General features: G+C 25.7%; 5 protein-coding genes across 5 annotated transcripts; 3 read left to right on the forward strand and 2 right to left on the reverse strand.

Annotated features, from left to right (window-relative positions):
* Positions 1–568: 568 nt before the first annotated feature.
* LOC114132190 (protein DENND6A) lies at positions 569–4,741 on the reverse strand. The gene is made up of 5 exons (XM_050210156.1): positions 4,718–4,741; positions 4,348–4,617; positions 1,215–1,400; positions 912–1,144; positions 569–824 (listed from the first exon to the last, which is right to left on the reverse strand). Exons 1-5 carry the CDS (start codon positions 4,721–4,723, stop codon positions 584–586), a joined length of 936 nt encoding a protein of 311 aa, XP_050066113.1. The 5' UTR covers positions 4,724–4,741; the 3' UTR covers positions 569–583.
* Positions 4,742–5,933: 1,192 nt separating this feature from the next.
* LOC126555197 (mitotic checkpoint serine/threonine-protein kinase BUB1-like) lies at positions 5,934–9,186 on the forward strand. The gene is made up of 9 exons (XM_050210157.1): positions 5,934–6,130; positions 6,225–6,384; positions 6,677–6,818; positions 7,031–7,209; positions 7,306–7,428; positions 7,742–7,869; positions 7,937–8,093; positions 8,153–8,259; positions 8,457–9,186. Exons 1-9 carry the CDS (start codon positions 5,949–5,951, stop codon positions 8,635–8,637), a joined length of 1,359 nt encoding a protein of 452 aa, XP_050066114.1. The 5' UTR covers positions 5,934–5,948; the 3' UTR covers positions 8,638–9,186.
* Positions 9,187–12,892: 3,706 nt separating this feature from the next.
* LOC114120676 (ATP synthase subunit gamma, mitochondrial-like) lies at positions 12,893–14,294 on the reverse strand. The gene is made up of 2 exons (XM_027982649.2): positions 14,087–14,294; positions 12,893–13,800 (listed from the first exon to the last, which is right to left on the reverse strand). Exon 2 carries the CDS (start codon positions 13,728–13,730, stop codon positions 12,912–12,914), a length of 819 nt encoding a protein of 272 aa, XP_027838450.1. The 5' UTR covers positions 13,731–13,800; positions 14,087–14,294; the 3' UTR covers positions 12,893–12,911.
* A 172-nt stretch (positions 14,295–14,466) lies between these two features.
* Positions 14,467–17,456, forward strand: LOC126555196 (mitotic checkpoint serine/threonine-protein kinase BUB1 beta-like). Its single transcript, XM_050210155.1, has 5 exons — positions 14,467–14,664; positions 16,144–16,298; positions 16,708–16,912; positions 17,014–17,210; positions 17,273–17,456. Exons 1-5 carry the CDS (start codon positions 14,629–14,631, stop codon positions 17,319–17,321), a joined length of 642 nt encoding a protein of 213 aa, XP_050066112.1. The 5' UTR covers positions 14,467–14,628; the 3' UTR covers positions 17,322–17,456.
* LOC126555194 (death-associated inhibitor of apoptosis 1-like) lies at positions 17,340–20,731 on the forward strand. The gene is made up of 6 exons (XM_050210153.1): positions 17,340–17,484; positions 17,544–17,703; positions 18,048–18,263; positions 18,327–18,520; positions 18,585–18,661; positions 19,787–20,731. The coding sequence occupies exons 1-6, from the start codon at positions 17,440–17,442 to the stop codon at positions 20,259–20,261; spliced, it is 1,167 nt and encodes a 388-aa protein (XP_050066110.1). The 5' UTR covers positions 17,340–17,439; the 3' UTR covers positions 20,262–20,731.
* Positions 20,732–21,852: the final 1,121 nt, after the last annotated feature.

The raw sequence follows: 21,852 nt of genomic DNA on the forward strand, positions 1-21,852 counted from the left end.
CTACATAACAAAAATCTTTACATAATAATGGTTGGTTTGCTTTATAACCCATTATTCAATTTAATTTCTAAAATGTATTAGTCACCCTCAATAACAAAACAATATTTAATGTTTCATAATACCATTTAAGTGTTACTGTATTATAAATTAATAAATTGATTGGTGTAAATGACAAAATTTCCAAGTACGGTTACATTCTTTTAATATCTACTTTTATCATCGTAAAAATACCGTTAAAAAAAAATATTGGCAGTGTAATCAAATTCAAACAAAGATGACTGACTATTTTAAATAATTGTATAAAATATAATAAGTATAATAATTTAGTATAATTTAATAAAATAATAAATATCTAATTAACTTATGAACTGTAAAAATAATAACATGTATGATAAATAATACTAAATAGGTACCTTTATACATAATTAATTAAAATTTTGTTTTTTTTTTTAAAAAAACTATTTAAAACTATTACAAAAACTCTATAATGAAAGAAATCTCTTGGTCCCTTCAGATTCGTTATAGAGTTTTCACTGTAGTTCAAAAAATAAAGTAAATTTTAGAGCAACATTAAAATAAATAATCAAAATAACATTTCAAAAATGAATTTATTTATAAACATTGTAGATTTACCTTTTTTTAATGTATCAGTAACTCTTACAATATGTGGCCAATGTTGTAATGTTTTTGTGAAGTAAGGATTTGTTACACCAAGTATTATAGGTGGCGGATTCAGTGTTTTGCTCATATACTCCTTGAACTCATTATCATGTATTGTAAAATAAGGACGATAATCTCCATAATAAGCCAATGGTACTATTAAACTAATAATTAAAAATATAATAAAAAAAGTCGTAATAAACTACCATTTTAAATCTTTAAGCCATTTTAGTTAAATAAATAAATTTTACCTAACTAAAGCTTGGACAACCTGTGAACTGTAGGTAGGTGATGAAGCCATCACAACGATGGGTTCAGTCGTTAACACCAATTCCCATAAAAGGTGCATTTGAGATACAATCGATGAAAAACATCCAAATGTATTCAATTCGTACAATGATGATACAACTACTGGTAACTGATAATCAGGTACCATTGAGTTTGATGAGTTGCTGATTTTATTATTATCACACATCAGTTGAGCCTATAAACAAAATAGTTTTAATATTAAAAAAGTATCTGATATTAACAGTTAATTTTATTGATTCACAAACTTGAAGAACAATCCCCAGTAATGGCAAGCTCACTGTTTCTCCCGCATATAAATCTGGCCACTGTTTGATATCGTGCCATGCTACTTCTATTCCAGTAATCCCGTGTTTAAAATATTCAGGTGCTATTGTACCACAAACTTCAGTAAATAAACTAATGAATGGCAACTGAGATAGTATAATTACACTCTAAACAATAAAATAAAATAATATTAATTACATTTCAAACTAAAATTATTTTTTTCTTGCATTTATGTAGCCGGTGATCTACCATTTTATACAAGAGTAATAAGTAATCTACATTTAAATTTTAAATTTAGTTTGCAATCAGATTTCATGAATATTTATCAATAGTAACCAATACATATTTTTCTAGACCATGGTGGTAGAGGTCAGTAAATAATAACAAAGATATATTAATGTACTTTGAATTATATTATTTAATGTTTATTGTACTTAAATTTTATAATTTTAATTTATTACAACTATTATGATCCTAAGTAATTAATAAAAAAATAAATTTTAAACTTTGTAGTAGTTTACCATCTTGAAGTAGATTACCTACTACATAAATACAATTTTATTTTCTAAAATTAATACTAAATAAGTACTCATTTTATTTTATATATTAAAAAATTGAATTCAATTTTGTGATAAAAAGAAGTTGATGGTAACAGTTAGTGTGCACGCAAATGTTGGGAGGTTATAAACATAGTTTGTTATTTTCACCAAAAGTGTTTTAATTATTGTAATTTTCATTGTTTAATTGAATAGTAGTATGATATTGTTGGAATACTTGTAATTTTTAAATATATTAAGTAAATTAATTAATTTTTAATACATATATTAAAATTAATTTTATTATATAATAACAACTAATAAGTAATAATTTTAAGTATTGATAGATAATCATATCTAAAAACTTTGAAATATTAATTTTAATATTATAAAAATAAAAACTCAATCAATTTGTTTTTTTATAAACAAATTAAATAAATTATTAATTCATTGATGCTTGTTACGTTACAAATATGAAAAACTTTCTTTAAAATAAAAAAATAATAATTAAGATGCCCATACTAACATTTCTTACAAAAGCTGATAACAAAAGACTATCTATGTCTATCCCCAATTTTTACTTAAGTGCACAACCCAGAATACTTACTGAATAGTCATAAATAGTAAGTACAGTGACATCAAATATAATATATAAAGGAAATTAAATTATGAAAAATAAAACACAATAGTATGATTACACACACTGCTCTTAAACATATTACATAAGATTACATCAAAAGTATTAAGTAGAATACCAGAATTTAAGAAGACTTAAAATTGGGAATGTTATTTATTATTTATTGTATAACATGTTGGAATAAGAAACCAGATAAATATGCAAATATGAACATTATTTTATAGTATATGTACATATTATTATATACATTAAACTGTAAATATTTAAGTATAATTTTGGATATTACATTTATGTGGACAGTAAAATGTGTAAGAACATACTTAATTTGATAAATTTTTTCTCCTAAGATTTAGTTTATTTAAATTTTTAAAAAAATTTCAATGAAATCATGAAGTTTATCATAAATTGAGACAATTTAGCAATAACAACATTTTTAAATAAAAATAATTTCATGGTTTTCTTTTTACATAATATATTAAAAATATACCCTGAGTAATATCCAAAAAAATATTTTAAGCTTCTTATTATGATATTCCCTTAATAATACTTAATAAATAATGAATGTGATGATCAAAACAATAAAAAGCATGCTGTGTTGGTTGTTACTTATTAATTTTAATGCTATTTTCATGTGGCCATGTTAACAATCTCTTTATTATTTTTCTACATGGACATAAAAATACCTAGGAGTTAAATTAATATCATTTTATTATTACAATTAAAGAGAACCATAAAAAAAACAGACAGCTCCATTTTTCAAAACTTTTCAGAAAACCAAAAAAACTATTTATTAAATATTGTATCCAAAGTAAAATTAATATTAAAATTAATTAAGATACATTAGATAGCTCCAGAGTTACATTATTTTTCAACGGAAAAAAAAATAAACCAGCTCTAAGCTCTAAATATTTCCTATACTGGTAATTAGATTTATTTCGTTCTTGTACAAATAAACTCTTAAATTTTTGCTTTAACCTAACCCGATTTTGACGAAAAATGAAACTGTTTAGTTCTTTCATGGATTCTTCATTTAGAGTTAGTATATTGTGTACCTAAACACAATTAATATATAAATAATTAAGCTATAACTAAAAGAAGTTTTGTTAAGAAAAAGTATTTTTGTAACATTTAAACTGTATTTAAAACAACAATGATTATACTATGATTAATGACATTAAGATTGCTCGATCAATCTCTATAATTTTAATGATTTAATAGTCACTATTGATTTTAACCATTTAATGTTTAGTGTCTATCATCAATAGTTCCTTGACATAATTTAAAGGCTTATTCAAATTTAGCGAATCATTTAATTATTACATTATTTATGCAACTCAATGTCTGACTATGTACGTATAAACAATAAAATTATGAAACTAAACTCATACTATGTACCTTAAATTGTTTCAAAAAACAAAGGTTAATAATCGAACATTTTGAATAATTCAAAAAACTGACAACTTGCTAAGATTTTTTAAAAAAAGAAAAATTATTGGGTTGGCATATTTGTATTTTCATAGGCAAATTAACCTTAATTTTGAGCATTTAAGAGAGCATTTATGTTATAAATTCTTTGTAATGTAAAATTAATATGGTATGTTGTGTTACTGTTTTACATAATATGATTAACAGATATAACATAACAAACAATGCATAAGTTGTGACCTACACACAAAACATACCATTGTGTAGATAATATAATATAATATTATTCATACTAAAATGTACAGTGTTAATTCAAGAACAAAATTAAAATATATTTTACTAAGTTATTGAAGTTATTCAGAGATGTACTGATATTTATTGGTAACCCAAATAGACTTTTTTACCTGTAAATAATGTAAATTCATCTCTAAATCAGTAAGGTTTCTGACAATGTCAAACTGTATTTTATTCTCATAAGAAGTTAGTGTATTATAAAAAACAAACGGTTAAACATACTTTTTGAAAATAACCCCGTGGAAGAGACAGATCTTTGATTTGTCGAAAGAAAACAAACCCATACAAACAACGATGATCAGCTTGTAAGAAAACTGGACATTTTGTGTTATAATTTATATGGCGTTGACTGAGATTCAAAGGTTGAGAACATTTTATCTTGACGTGAAACTGAGTGTCTCCCATGCAACCAGAATTGGAGTCGGGAAAAGCCAGGTAACAGAGGTTTGTTTTGTCTTCCTCGGACAATTTGACATTGTTAGGATAGACCATCTGTGAAAGAAACAATAAATAAAAGTGGCACGGATAGACATTGCAAGAAATCCAGCTATCAAACGTGCTCAAAATGAACAGCCGATAGCCATAACAGTACCTCCATCGCCTAGCCAAACGCCAGGTCAAAAGTGACGATGCAAATGCAGTGGATCCAATCCGACAGCATTTCTTCGATTCCAAATGTAAGTTTGTTATATGTATCTTTTGTAATTTAGGTTTGAACTATGTGTTTAATTAACTTTTTTTCTATGTATCATTAAAAAAAAAATTGTAAAGTTATTACCAGAGCTCAAGACTTGTTATCATTAGTATGGTTGTAAAGTAGTTGATGCTAAAAGAAATTCAATACCAAATGTTTTAAGCCTTTTTGCATTGTTTCGTTTACTATGAATAATTTGGCTATTTATTCAAAAATTTATGTATAAATTACCATAATATGTGATTTATTTGAAAATTCCAATCACTTGTTAGTGATTGATAAATTTGGATGAATTAAAAATATTGTGTATGCATTCTTGACATTAGATCCAATTAATAATTATAATATTATATGATAAAAGTACAACTTCTTCTTGTCCTGTCCGGTAAAACTTTAAATGCTGAGGGGGTTGGTCCTGAAAAGTGCCGTTTTAAGTTTGAATGCTTAGGTATTTTATTACCGGTGTTAGTAAGATTAGTTCGTGATATATATCCTGGTGTAGACTCAATATCACAATACAGGGGATGCCACATGCAGACTCTTACCATGTTCCCCAAAAAGTACAACTAATATTTTATGTATACTAAATATAAGTTAATTTTGCTGAACTCTCTTAAATAATCACTAACTGTTTAGATCAGTGGTTCTCAATATTTTTGGGATTAGACCCAAATTGTCCACTGAAAACTATTGTGACCCACATGACTACTCATACATAAAGTAGTATCAAAGTTTGTTCATTGTTCTTACTAAACTTTTTTTATACTATACAGTTTTTAGGTTTGTAATGAATATAATTTTACAAATGTATTTTTAATATTGAAGCTTATGATAAGTGTGCTTGTTTCTTGCTGGTTGATAACAGAAACTTATAGTTTATACAGTTTATGTTCATACAGAATAAAATATCATAAATATTTTTGAATCTATATAATTAAAAAAATTCTTAAGAAATACTAAAAATTAATTTGCTATCCACCATTTGAGAAATGCTGGTTTAGACATTTAAAGTTATAGTATTCTTTAAAAATAAATTTAGTGTTATAAATTAATGATATATAAAATTATGTATTCATAGTATGTAACTAATACAATTATTTGTTATCACTGCAACCTTAGTATTTATTTAATGAATAAATATTCTATTTTAGTGTTTTCAAATATTATACTAATTTTACAGATTGAAGTAAATGATGACGACATCACTTGCTCAACAAAAGCATTTGCATTTCTTTTGTCTAGTTCAACACCATTGGCCCCAGGTAGAACCAAAACCAATTCTGTCATAGAAGATCAACAACAACCACAAACGTATGTAAAATTAATTTAGTAATAATATGTTAAAAATCATATAATACATTATTTACAAATTTAAATTGTTTACTTTTGTCCCTATACTTAATAGTAAAATTGAATCAAATAAAAACAAAGAAACTGAAGAATTTCAATTGGGAAAAAATTTAAGTATGATACTAGAAGCGTCTAAAGAACGTAATAGCAGTACTTCATCTGGAATTATTTCTTCATCAGTTACAAAAGTAGAACAACAATCTTCAATTGATTTTGATAAAATAATTTGTCTACCAATTTGAAATTTTATCTCCATTTATATTAATTAAACTTTATATGTAATATGTACTGTTAGTAGTTTTTAAAAAATATATTGTTAAGAATAAATATTATTTATCTTAATGTTGAGTTAAAATAATAATAATATATAATATTCTCAATAAATTAAAAGTTTATTTCATACCATATATTTGATCTTAAAATTTTAGTTTTTAAAAGTAAATGTTTATTTTTATTATTAGTAAATAAGAATTTCAATAAATTAAAGCTAATTCATTATTTTATCTAGGTGATTCAATTAATCCTTTTGACGATGAATTAATAACTAAATTATTACAAAGAGTAATTAAATTTCCTAATGAACATCACAAATCTGGTTATATAGAGCAAGAATCAGATTTACCAATTATGCGATCCGAATTCAAATTGGGTATGTACAACTTGTATAATTTTGTTAAGAAAAAAACTAAGAAGTATCACTAATTTTAATTTGGATTTTTCCATTTTACAAGTTATGATGTTGTTTTTTTCTTACTTTTATAATATTAAATACAAAATATAAGTAAAGATTGTGTATTATTTGTAAATATATGAAAAAATAATAAGAAACTAATATTAAAGTTAATATTTTATTTTATCTAGGTCCCAATAAAATGACACTCATCAATGAAATTGGTAAAGGATCATATGCGCGTGTTGTGAAAGTTAGACCAGATGGTGAAAATGCTGTAGAAAGAGCACTTAAAATTCAAAAACCGGCATGTGCTTGGGAATGGTATATAAGTAAAGAAATTAAGCATCACCTTAAAGATTCTGAGAAAGTAAATAAGTGATATTATTTTATACACAAATTTTGTACATAATTATATGGTTTTTTTTTTTTTAATGAAACTGATATATTTTTTTTTTTGTTTAAGGTATTATCTTATTTCATTAACATGGACCAGATGTTTGTTTTCAAAAATGGATCAATTATTTCTATTGAATTTGCTACTCATGGAACACTATTAAGTGTAGTTTTAGCATATAAAGTAGCGATGGTGAGTCCTTAAAAGAATGATAGACATCATAATCTAAATGAGTTATTTTGTTGATCTATAGCAATGGTTCCAAAACTTTTCCCCATCGCGGCACATTATTATTAGTTTTTATAAGTCACGCCACACATTGGATAAATATTATCTACTTATCGAATAATATCGTTATTAGGTAGTAATATAAAAAAAAGTTCAAGTTGTCCCGGCACACCCTTTGGGAAACACTGACCTATAGCTTTTATAATCTCAATCATTACACTTGTTTGTAACTCTTAATGATTCTATATAATATCAAAAACTTTTGTATGATTTACAGAACCGCTCTATTCCTATCACTGTTGGTGCATTGCTCATTTTACAAGTGACATCAGCACTCAAATACCTTCATCAATGTCAAATCATTCATGGAGATTTAAAACCAGATAATGTTATTATTAAAACATTGTAAGTTTCATCAATATATTTTATAGAATTGTTTTAATTTATCAATAAAAAAAAAACTGTTTTATAGACCTAATGAATGTGATCAGCCTTGTGTGCAGTTAATTGATTTTGGTCGTAGTATTGATATGACTTTATTCCCTCCTGATACTATTTTTACACATACAGTGAAAACTGCTGATTTTATTTGTCATGAAATGAGAGAAAAATTGCCATGGACTTACCAGGTAATCATTTTGTTTTATTTTTTTTTCTATTAAATAAAGTATGTTTTTTTTTATTATAGACTGATTATTTTGGATTGGCTGGTATTATTTACATGGTTCTCATGTCAGACTACATGAAAACTCAAAAAATACGTAAATTATGGGTGCCATTAAAACCATTTCCAAGGTAAGAATTATCTTTTAATAATTATATATTGTCTATTAACTTATTTCTTAGTGATTTGTTATTTGTATTATTATGCTATTATATTAATAATAATTGTTTTAATGTAAATAATATCTCACCATATAGGGTATTATATCATTTAATAATAAAAAAATCAACCATTTACATTTAATTTAATTGGTGTTTTAATTGTATAGATACATAGACAAAGAACTTTGGGGCACTATGCTGAGCATGTTGTTGAACATAGAATCATGCAAAAAGCTTCCTAGCTTGGATGAAATTATAAGGAAATTGAACAAATATTTGTCAATGCAACAAAAAGTGGTATTGAGACATAATTTCACTAGTTTAAAAAATGCTTTAAAAAAAAATTAATGTTTTTATGTTTTACATTTATTCTAATGATTTTTTTTATATATATTTGGTTTACTTACTGTAGTTTTTTTTAAGAACATTTTAATTTATACTATTTTTTGTGTGGTATGATTTTTATATTCGCTTGAGTATTCTTTTCATTATACTATTTTTTATTAATTTATTATCATAATAGAAAAATCTTAAATACTAAGTACTCGTATTGGCAAGATACAATGAATAAAAGATGTGATAACAGATAAGAACATTTATATTACAATGAAAAAAACAGGATAAAAGGATTCTCTTTTCACTGAGTTCACATTAACAGTTAATACAAAATAATTGTGACAAAATTGGTACATTATTTATAGAAGATCTTATAAATAAGGTGATAGAGGAGTATGTAAAAAGGACTTTAAAACTATCAAAAGATATGTGTAAGGAAGTTGATTTTACATGGAATATTTGACTAAGAGGAAAAATAAATAGGACCTGTAGCACTACCGTCATGGTGTGTTTGTACAATAGAAGTATTATTTAAATAAAATATTGGTTATTTATTTGTAATTTGTTATTATTATTTTTGCATTGACAAAAAACATATTTTGGCAGTAGGAACAAAATAAGATTATTATATAAATAATAGATAATGTAAACTGGTATATTTTGATATAAAAATCTAGTTAACATTTTAATACTACCAAAAGCTCAATTTGACACATAATAATACAACTGTAATGTTTCAAATTACAGATTGTTCTAAGTATTGGGTACCTATATAATATAATAGTATTTCATAAAAATAATTTATTTGTTCTCTGTCCATCTAGTTTCTAATACTTATATAAGTAAATGTTTTTGGCAAAAATTAATTCAACCTTACTAAATAAATAATATATAGCATATAATATATATAATGGAAATATAAATATATCATAAAATATTCTTCTTATAGACTGACTTACCATCTTCACTCAAAATTGTTGATCATTTAATTCAAGTTTAACACGCATACCTTTTAATAGCTTACTCAATGTAGATAGACAAGGAACAGTAGGAACATTTGTCACTTTTTGTATAGCTAAGTGGTTACTTTTCTCATTTTTATTTTTTATCTATTATCTTTATCTATATAATATTTTAGTTATCTATTTCCAATACTGAACTTATATAATAATAATTATTATTAATATATATGTTTTAAAACATTCAATTTGTTTAATACATACTTAATTTAAGGTAAAGTTATTTCAGACACTTGTAATGTTATTTTTGATGGGCATTAAGGTTCTTAGTTGATTCAGTTTGTGAATACTATAAATAAGATTAAGACTTATGGACTTATACTTTGTGAGTTATAATATCTGAGTTCAACATGTAATTGATCCAAGTGTCCAATGTCGACACCATATACCTATATACCTATAAAGCTATATGCCTATATGGCTGTATATACATGCCTAAATAAAAATATTTAGATGTATTAATATTAAAATAAACACTGTACACCATATTTATAGGTTATATTTAAGGTATTATTTTTTATTTATTCTTCAAAGTTCAAGAAGATAATGGAAGCATCATTGAATATTTTTGTTTGGGACACCATCAGCTTACAATTTGAAATACAAAACATTTATTAAATTGTTAATAAAATTAAATAATTACAAAAGGTACTTTTTTTTCTCACATAACTATAAAAATAAAATATATTTTTTTCCTTATTTATATATTATAATGTAATGCTATATATGAAATTGCGTAGTTGAAATAGTTAAATATACAATTATTATCATCATAAAATTAATGTACTAAGTAATGATTTATAGGTAATGCAATAATTTAATAAATTTGTTTTAACTGTTATAAGGTATGACTTTTTTTTTATTCTCGTAGTATCAAAAGTATATTTTTCAATTTTGAAAGGTTTACTTTTATATGTTTAATATCTAATGATATAACAAACAGCTACATTGTACATTTTTGGATCGATATAATATATTATAAAAATACCTATGTGGATTGTGTTGTATTTTGAATATATTAATTTATGGTTGTAATGATTAGTACCTACTTTGATATCAGTACCTATTTGTCTGGTATTATAACCATGTTAAGCTTTTAAAATTAAGATTTTTTTTATTATGTAAAGTAACAAAGCTTTGTCAAATAATTTTTTACTGGTACATTAATATCATTGTATCCGTATTTTGTGTGGATCATGAATCTATTTTTGAATAATTTAAATATTTAACTTCGATCATTAGTTGTTACTTCTGTATTAATATAATTTTATTGGAGATTACCTATATCAATGTTTATTATACTATACATTGTATTTACTTATATAGTAGGTATATTGTATATAAGTATACAATGCTGATCACAATAGTATACGATATTAACGATATTATACAAGTACGTGAAATATTGTAGTGTATTTTTTTTTATCATTAGGTAAGAACATATTTTTACACGCTTCTGGCCGAATGATGATAAAATATCTGCCCTTCGTAGCCTACGAATGTTCATTTTGCATTATATTAAATAAGAGTACTACAGGCACTTAGGTATATTCTATTAAATGCATTGTCCCTACCAGGTGGAAATAATCGAAATTGGTGGGTTATTATCAGTTTTAATATGTACTAGTTAGTTGCATAATATTATGTGTATAGTTATTTTTGTTGGTTTTTTTTTTAATGTTTTATGGGTCTGCGTTAATAGAAATTAAAAAGAAACCCGTCGCGCGACCATAAGTTTTACATGATTTTACGAGAAATAATTTGTATATCTTTTTTTTATGGAACTGTTCTACATAATACAGGTATCTATTTTTATTAAAATCGTAGTTTATTTTATTTCTAGTTCATATTAGAGGACTCGGGACATTATGAAGTTATATGTGTTGAGAAATGTGGTCAAATTCTGGTGCACACGAATACCTTTTTTTAGTGTGTTTATTTTTTTATTCATCTAATTACTAGATAATTGAAATAAATTTATGTAAGGGAGATTTCTTCGATTATAAAATTAATATTTGAAATGGAATTTTAATCAAACTATTGGTTTATTAATTATCATATGTTTAACGGAGATAATTGAATATTAAAGATCAACAATTTAATGGTTTTCAAGTTATAACGTTGAGTTCAAAATTATTATTTTCATAATTGAAAGCACAATATTATAATATACAATGCTAACATTTAACTTATTAAAAAATTAAAAAAATATATGTATAAACTTTTAACTTAACTGAGTTAACCAAAAATTTTATTAACTTTTAACTTTTTCTTATTGATGCATATTAACTTAACTTAACTAAGTTAAAAAAAAATCATTAACTTGCCCAGCCTTGCATAAATGTTTGTTGCAACTGTATATTATACCTATGTTACTCTTGGCTTTTAAGAATACGGACAAATATGAATCTACTTTGTAATTTGTATTGGTTAAATTGTAAAAAAAAATGATCATACAATTTTGTTTAATCCACAAATTCTAAATCTAGTTTATCAATATTATCATTGAGAATATCATAGGTAAACTATAAACCAATGTTTATCATTACATTTTTATCTTAGGTTTATATAATAATATAAAAAAAAATAGATTTACTGTCACACTCGAATATCGCCATCAGTAATTTATTTTAAAAATGTTACTCATATAAATTGCATCTTAAGCCGGGTCCACACTAGGACGAACAAGTTCGTTGATAATGTTTCCCTTAGTATGTACGTGTTAATCATGTGTGCGCGTACAACATTCAAATGTTCGCTCAACAAGCGGTATTTGAACGAATGTCAAAAAAAAAAAAAAATGTTGGGCAATTTTATCTTTATAGTGTGAACGTGATCGACAAAAAATTAGTTATAATTAGTCATATTTTTTTTGATACATAACTGTTTATACCTAAGTGGGTAGATATTGGCTTTACGAATAGTGTAAAAAATATATTAGTAAATCAGATCTTACATTACTAAATAAAACGTAGATAAATACTTCTAGAATAAATGTACGTACAACATACTTGAATTTATTAGACAATGCAAGATTTGGAACATGTAATTACTAATTATACGTACTAAATATTACTAACATTACTAACTTATCTATGTTGGTACAATATATTATTATACATACGATATATTCGTATATTGTTTGATACAAGCTACAGTGTATAGATTTATTAATTATTTTTGCAACATGTATATTGTGCCCAAAACCTATTTTAACTGAAAAGGGTTAAAAATAAAATAAACAAGAGTGGTTTTAAACAGAATAGTTTATTTTTCAGTTATAACTTGACTTCCAGAAACAATATCGATAAGATCTGACGTGATTTTAAATTGTCTTTTTCGATTATACTCCAAGGATAACTTTTCATTTAACGACTTAACATTTTTCGATGCAGAATCCATAGCTATCATACGAGCAGAATGTTCACATAAGGAGTTTTCTACCATTGCAAAAAACAAAAGTGAAACAGTAGAAAATTCAATGTAACTTCTCATATTTTCTTCTTCTACTTCTTCCATACTAGCAATATGAGCTACCGTGAGAAGGAAATCTGTATTATAAATGGAGATCCAGTCAACGTGTGACTTGCCTCTAGTAACCATTCGGTTGTAAAATATTTGGCAAGCAATAAAGTCGGCGTAATTACATTCATTGAATATTTTTGAAGCCTCTAGAAACGTGGGATTATCTTTTCCTATTTTGAAAACTGTAAATAAAATGTTAGACTTATGCGACTTAGCTAACAGTTCCTCTGATTTTTGGCCAACACACACGACTTTAGCTAATTTTTGATCAGGCCTGTCTAGTTCTTGTTTGACTTTTTTCACGATAGACGTATGTATGCCACCACATAGACCGCGATCAGAAGTAATGGCAAATATGAGATGATTTTCAATGTGATCGAGCATGTTAATGTGTGTATAATGTTTGTAAAATGATAGCGTGCCATGGCCAAACGGACGAACGTCCTTTAGCAGACGCTCAGTCTTTGCTAGTTTGGCAGCCGACACAAGTTTTAAGGACGAAGTGATTTTGTTGATGTTGCCATATGACTGTATTTTTTTCTGGATGGTTCTCAGAGACATTTTATGAAAAGTTTTGGGCGGGTTGTAATAAATTACTTAAAACAAGACGATGAACACGACGGTCTAGAATCTATAATAAAAAAAAAAAGAGAAATTGAATACAGAAATTATGGTCAGATCAGGAACAGAAAGTTATGCGTGACGACGAAGATGCATCGTGAACGGTAAAATAAACACACACACACACACACACACTTCTGCAGGGTTAGCTAGTTGTACACTGTACACGGGATGAGTAGGAAGAACTTATTTATACCATTATACCGATAATATATCCGATACGATTTACAAGCACTATCATCATTAGTTTAAAATTATTCTTAGTTTAAGTATAAGAAAATACGGTTTTCGCTTACCTTTGCGGAGACGGCTAGTTGGATGCTGCGACAAATACAACGCAGTGGAGTTTGTATAAATGATGATCACCACCGATGAAAAATAAACGAAAATTAATATTACGAATAACGGTGATTTTTAAACCTATCGCACGAACGGAATTAAACACAGTATAAACAATCACATGTACTTTGATGATATTCCTATAATGTAGTCCAGGACGACGAAGTAAAATATTATAAACAATTTTATTATAGTGATGTTAAAAAGTAGCAGTCACTGCTACTTTTCACTGCGACTTGCCATGTAGCAGTAACAGTGTCTGCTACTAACACAAAAAATAGCAGTGATCTGATCACACTGTCGTTATCTGTTATCACGGTTAAACTGTGAAACTGGCGTTTCTCATCGGCGTTTGTTGGTAGTTCGCCGTTATCCGTTTTGTTTGAATAGTAATATTATAATATATATTATCCAACTATCCAGTCAAAAATCGTGTATTTTACTGTCGTCGTTGACTTGAGGCTGCTCGTGCGCATTGTCCGCCGACGACATTTTGACGATGATCACCGACACGGAAATTCTTCCCGTTACTGAGGTAAGATCTACACTCACACACGCGATAAATTGTTTTTGAACAAGTTAAATCGTCTGTTACTTAAAGCACTAAACGGACTCTGATTTTTAAAAATTGATAAATTGATACTATCACGGCACGATTAGAGTAACGTCTCTAGGTTATCGACAAAATAACTTGTAGTAACGTAATAATCGAAAGCGCTATTAATTTTTAGAATCTTATTCAAAGTTGTTAACTCTGGATTGACGTAACCAATGTAACTGTACTCAGAGCAGTGTCTGTGCATTCGGACCATATATCTTATCTGAAATTGTTGTATGACATTCAGCCAGGCCATATCTATATTAAAATTGTGATAGAAAACAATAATTATGTTGCAAATGAAATCCAGTTAAAACTTGCGTTTATTGACCCTTATTTTGATTGCTCATGCTTTGTTAAATAGTTGCCAGTCGTATTTGGGTTGAAAAGTTTAATATTTTGAGTTATAAAATATTATTTACCTACGAAGATTTAAATCAGCGGTGTGCCAAACTATGCTATAAGAGCACTCCAGTCTACGGCTCATAATAAATAATTTAAAATTTATAGAATTTTATTTTTGTTCTGTTTTTCATGAGGGCACCACGGTTGAATTAGATCTTAAAAAGGGCACTGCAAAAAAAAGTTTGGGAACCGTTGATGTAAATTGTTGTTCTATACCATTTTTATAATAGACATATTCACAACATTTTAATTGATGTGAATTAATTTAATTATAAAATGGTTATTAAAAAGGATTGGACATTGACTCCAGCTCACTCTATTTGGATGTTTTATCTAAAATGCTTTTTACATTTCAATGTACAATTCGTTTTTTAAATTATTCATCCTCTTTATTTTTAAAAATCAGTATAAAAGAAATATATATTCTACAACATAATATATGTTTAGAAAAACTAATGTTTCTGTTGATTATTTTGTACTTAACATTTTTTTTTTTTTTTGTATTAGGTACCTACAATAGGTTATAGATCGGGTAATTGGTTTTAATAGATTAACTTTTGTATTTTTTATATATTTATCTATTTATCAATGAATGATAATAACAAATATAAATACCTTCACATTTATTGAAATTTTTTATATTTAATTCATATTAATGTTTAGTTAACCTATGAGGTATATTAATTTTTGATTTATTTGAAACTAAAATTGTTTGAGAATGAATATGATTTTATCTCGGGTTTTATTTAGTTAGATTCGATGTTAGATTTAATTTCTAGTTAAACAATGAACAGTACTTTAATACTTTCTTCATTGCAGAAAATTCAAAACTATTAGGGGTGAGGTGATGGGGGAAGAATTGTTAGCCAATTTTAATTTGTCATGATTATTGTTATTTATTAATTCTTATTCTCGTTCTTATTTGTCATTATAATATATTTAACACATTTAACAGTGTTTGTTAAGAACTGTATGACTGTCTCATTTTATTTAATTTAATGTTGTTTATAGAAAACGATGAATACCGTAGATACATCTGATGCACTGGATTTGACTAAAGAAAATATAAGACCACTAAGACAAGGTAGAAAACCAATTCAATTAGAAACTGCTTTACAAGCACAATCTAATTTGGAAATTCAACAAAAGTTAAATAAGAAGAAAGAGTAAGTTTAATAAACGAAAAAAATTTTACCAAATATTGATAGCATTCCATATTTATTTAAATATCATTATTTCACATACCCAATTATTTATTTAGTATTTTTTAAAAAGAAATACAACATATCTATATTACAATGATCAGTACTAGTATAGTAGAAACTCAATTAACCAATAAAACAAATTTATCTATATTAATTTTGTTATCTTTGGAAATTTTTCTTTTGCTACAATTTTTTATCAAAATTGTTAATAAATTATGATTGATTCATTTCATATTAGTTTGAGTACCTTCAAAAATTCTTGTAATTTGGAAAACACTTAGTCTAAATTTATCCAAACTATCGAGGTTCTATCATATATTTTTAAAATATATAAAATATAGTTTTCATTACAATATATTTTTATTCTTAGAAAATATGAACATGCTATTCGTACATATGAAGGTGATGATCCTTTAGCTCCACATTTTGAGTATATGAAGTGGTTGGAACAAATATATTTAAAACATGGACCAGAGAGTAATTTGATGCCTCTTATTGAAGAAACTGTACAGAAATTCAAAAATGATGCAAAATACAAACAAGATCCAAGATTTATCACAATTTTAATTAATTTTGTTAGTAATCAATTAATTATATAACATATTATTATAGAGCATTCTAAATAAGACTGTATTATATTAAAAAATTGAAATAATTATTGTTTTAAAAATTTTAGATTGAAAACCAATCAAATGCTATTGAGTTGTATCAAATTGTTTATAATCAAGGTATTGGTACAATGTGTGCTTTATTTTATCGCGCATGGGCTGAGTTATTAGATAGATATAATGATTTTAAACGTGTGGATCAAATATTTTTGTTGGGAATTAAAGCTAAGGCTGAACCAGTTGAAGAACTTGAACAAGCTCATCTGTAAGCTATAATTATTTCATTTAAATTAAAAATTAATTCTATATTTTTAAATTATTTTATAGCCAATTCCAATTAAGCGTAGCTAGGCGAATGCTTAATGGACAAATTTAAAATGATGACGATAAGAACCAAGAACCTGAAAAAAGACACGCATTTAATGTCTTAAAAAATCTGAAACGCACAGTGGTGTCAGACTGGTTTTGGCGGAGTTATTGGAAAAGTACCACAAATGAATAATGCAAATGGAAAAAATACTGTTCTTAAAATTTTTGAGGTAGTTTTTGTATGAAACTCAAAATTAACAAATTTATGATAATGTATGATTAAATTTAGGATAAAGATGAAAATGGATTGCTTGGAATCGCAACTAATAATTGTGATCTTGCTCAAAAAGGCTTAAATAAAAAAAATACAGTTAAACCTGGACCCTGGACCAAACCTAAAAAGACTCGATCAAAAGTTCCTAAACCTGTACCAACTATTGATTTTGAAGGTCAGTTACATCATAAATAATATATATTTAATAAGTAGCCAGGTTTTACTTGGTCATTGCTTAGAAATAATTTTACAAACTATAGATGCAGTTTGATTAAAATTCAAGTTTAAGTATGTATTATTCTAGCCTTTTTTCATTTTCAATTCGACTTTGAAATTTATCAAAAATATGAAAAAAAATTAATTAAAAATTCTTAAAATGATAAATATTTATACTTAAGTTATCAAAATTTTAAAACAAGGATTGTCTTGAGTTAAATACACTTGGGTCTGATAAAAAAATTATAATTTCTCACTTTTGCAGATTGCTTGAAATAATTGTAAAATTTAATCATATTTTAGGACATTTTAAGAATCCTAGTCCCTATGGCTTAACCAGTTTAGAAGTAAAAATGATTGAAGATAAGTTACATGATGAGGGTATTGTGCTATTCATAAATCCTTTATTTTATGAAACAATGGTTTCCTTTAATGCCCGCCTCAATTCATTTAATAGATGTGTGATATTATTGCAACTAGATATTAATGCAGTATGCAAAGCTGGATTTTTTTATTCGGGTAAAATGATAATAATATTGATAATATTTCATCGTTCATTTTAATATTTTATTATGTTTTTAGGCAATGGTTATACTGATAGTTTGACTTGTTTCTATTGTGGTGTTACTACCTTTCAATGTTATGAAGACTTTGAACCATGGGAAGTACATGCCGAAATATCGAAAACTTGTAATTATTTGTTTTTAATGAAAGGCAAAAGCTTTTGCGACAGGGTGAATGCCTTGAAAAGCGATGAAATAAAATCCAATCAACTGGTAATTTAATAATTCTACTACATTTGAAACCATACTTGAAATTTGACTTGTATTTTATTTCTAGGAATTATTCAAGTTGATTGTTGCGAAGAAAAATAAACTCACTCTCAAATCAAAAATGAGTATACAATCAACAAAAAAGTATGTTTCGTTGAATAAATACAACCATTTAATAAGAAATTTATCTTTTAATTTATATTAATTATTTTTTCGTTATTTGTTTAATAATTCTAACAAATAGGATTTATAATTTATTTTATGATATTAAAAAGTATAATTATATTTTACTCCGTTAATAATATAAAGTTATATTACACTGTGTTTTGCGGGTTGACGGGATAAAGTGCGAGGCGTTTTAAATCTGTAGATTAGTTGGAACTGCATGGATTGTTGAATATAAATAGTATAAAGGTTTAAAATTGCTATTGGTAGTATTGTCTTATCTAACTGTGTAAATTGAATTTAGGTTTAGAACAGGGGTGTCCAACCCACGGTAGATTTTGAAATGGCCCTCACTTTTATATAAAAACCATGAATTAATTGTATATAGTATATAAATAAATATATTTTTCTGAGTACTTATAATTAAATTATTAAATATTAATGTTTGTAAAAATATTTCTGCTTATTATTCGCTGTTGTAAAATTATAAAAAAAAATGTATTGTTGTATTATAGATTACAATTTAATCATTAAATTTGAATGTACTATTATTAAAAAAAATATGTGGCCCACAACAACTTTTACCTATATGATGTAGCCCAGTCTTCACAAAAAGTTGGACACCCATGGTTTAGAACATTAAATGTTGGGTGATTGTTTTATATACTTAAATTTAAATCAAAAAGTAAGTTGCATTTTTCGTTGTGAAGTTGTGTGCTTCCATTCAAGCAAACTTTTATGATGTACTTTTCACATAATTCTCTATGAATTTGTACTGGTTTACAATTTTTTAACCATAAAAATCGGATCACTGCGTGAATTTAACAACATAACTGCAGTAGTAGTCATGATGGTCAACTATTAAGTGATTATCTTTTCAACTGTGTTAAATGTCACTATTAGTAGTGCTATTGGCACTACTTTAACAGTATTGTCACAAAAATTTATTAAAAAATACCTACTTACCTATACAGATACAAGGCCTAATGCAACTTACTTTTTGATCGCACCTAGTATGTATTATTAATTATACCAGATGCCACGACTTATTCATCACAATGTTTAACACAAATATATTTTTATTATTATTTTTTTTTTTTATAGGCATTTTAAGGAGATAAAAATTACCAAAATATTATCTGATAAAATTGAGGAGCATCTTTTTCAAAAACTAGCACCTAATTTATTGCCAGATAACATGTTATGCAAAATTTGCTATAGGGAAGAAATCGAAATTGCTATTGTCCCTTGCGGTCATGCTATTGCCTGCATTGAATGTGCTTTATCGTGTGATTATTGTTCTATGTGTAGAATGGCATGCACAAGATTAATGAGAATACATTTATGTATGAATAAAGAAAGTGATGAAAATCTCAAACTAAAACCGAGCACTTCAAAAATGTCTTCAGGCGATGAATTGAACCCAAAGCTTTGCAAAGTTTGTCTTAAAGAAGAAATGTCAACAGTATTTTTACCTTGTAGACATGTCTATTATACCTGTGTCAAATGTGCAGAAGAAACGAGTGAGTGCCTTGTTTGTAGAGAAAATGTCTATTCTTTTATTAAAATATACTTATAAGCTTTACATAATACATATGTTTTTTATTTTTGAGACTTATGTCTACTAATAAAATGACACATTCTTAATAATAAACAAAGTACAAAATAATAACAATACAACTTAAAGAGTTTCATAATTGTAAAATAAATATTTATTATCTGTATTTTTATTATTAATAGTCCTCATTATTGTATGTCTGACTAGAAATACCTTATTGTTTTTAGGTAAGTGTTAACATTTAATGCATTAATGAATCATTTTATATAACTTATTGTTTTAGTTTTTTAAGTATTAATTTAACTTGTGTATTATATTTTTTTTTGTGGTGGTCGAAGTCGGTTAAATGAATGGTCCAAGTATACTTTCTAAAATATACCTAATTGAGATATTTTTGAAATATAAATATATTTCTTGGGTGTGATAGAACACTATTTCTTAATTTTAAAAATTTTTACACTGACTTGAACCACACTTTAATTATATGTAGATATGTGTTTATGTTTTTTTACATTTATTTGAATTCATTATTTTACATACATTTTTTATTAATATTTTTAATTAACTTATGTATTATTTAAGTGTGTAATATTTATTATAAAACTTATATTTGATAGATATATTATTACTACCTATATTATATTTTATATTTGTAAAAAACATTTAATTTAAGTTAAATTAGGATCTATTGACTATTCATATATTAGACATAATATTAAATAAGAATTAGTGTCAAATACTGAGCTCTTTTGAAACTAATCAAATCACATAAATAAATGATTTGAAAATTAAGACTACATATTGTAATCATATCTGTATTAGATAATTTAATAAATTAATGAACTATAAAATGTATTTACAGATAATTATGTTTTATTGCATTAATATCTCATTTACACCCTTAAAGTGAACCGTTTTTAAGCTCTAAATAATTGAAATCTATAGTTGTTCACTAACCTTAATATAGATAATTTATGGTTAAAAGTAAAAAAATTACCAACTGTTAAAATTTTTTAAAACCATAATAATTTTAAAGTAAAAATCCTAATGAAATCATTTGATCTATCTGAAAGTACAAGCTTGTATTCAATGAAACTTATAAACTAACAATTATAAAAACTATTGCAGATTCCAATGCAGTGTATAAAATAAATTTTTCCGGTCATAGACGATTGAAAAACTATACAAGCAATCGAATGAGAAATGATTGTCTTGTGAATTTAGATTTAATAAGCCAAAAAAAAAATCTGATTTAGCTGTTTTTGTGCAGTTGTTAAGTATTTACATAAATATTGTATTTTAACCGTTTTATATTAATATACATGAAGTGAATTTTTAACATTGCTTAAGTATTATTTTTGATTATTATTAAGATATAAAAAATTTTTCAACCAACCAAAGGTAAATTTTAAATTATTAAAGTTCTTGCTATTCTGTCTAAGGAGTTTGGAGAGTACCTTTTAGAGATAGATCTCTTCAATAAATTTTATAAGTTTCTCATTGGAGTCAAATTATGAAAAAAAAAATACATGGACCAAAAGTTGTTGGACCTTCTATCAGACATTTAACTATGGATTTGACTCATACAATATCATTTACCCATGGGCCATGG

The sequence above is a fragment of the Aphis gossypii genome, unplaced genomic scaffold (assembly GCF_020184175.1).
Source record: "Aphis gossypii isolate Hap1 unplaced genomic scaffold, ASM2018417v2 Contig00743, whole genome shotgun sequence".
Lineage (NCBI taxonomy): Eukaryota > Metazoa > Arthropoda > Insecta > Hemiptera > Aphididae > Aphis > Aphis gossypii.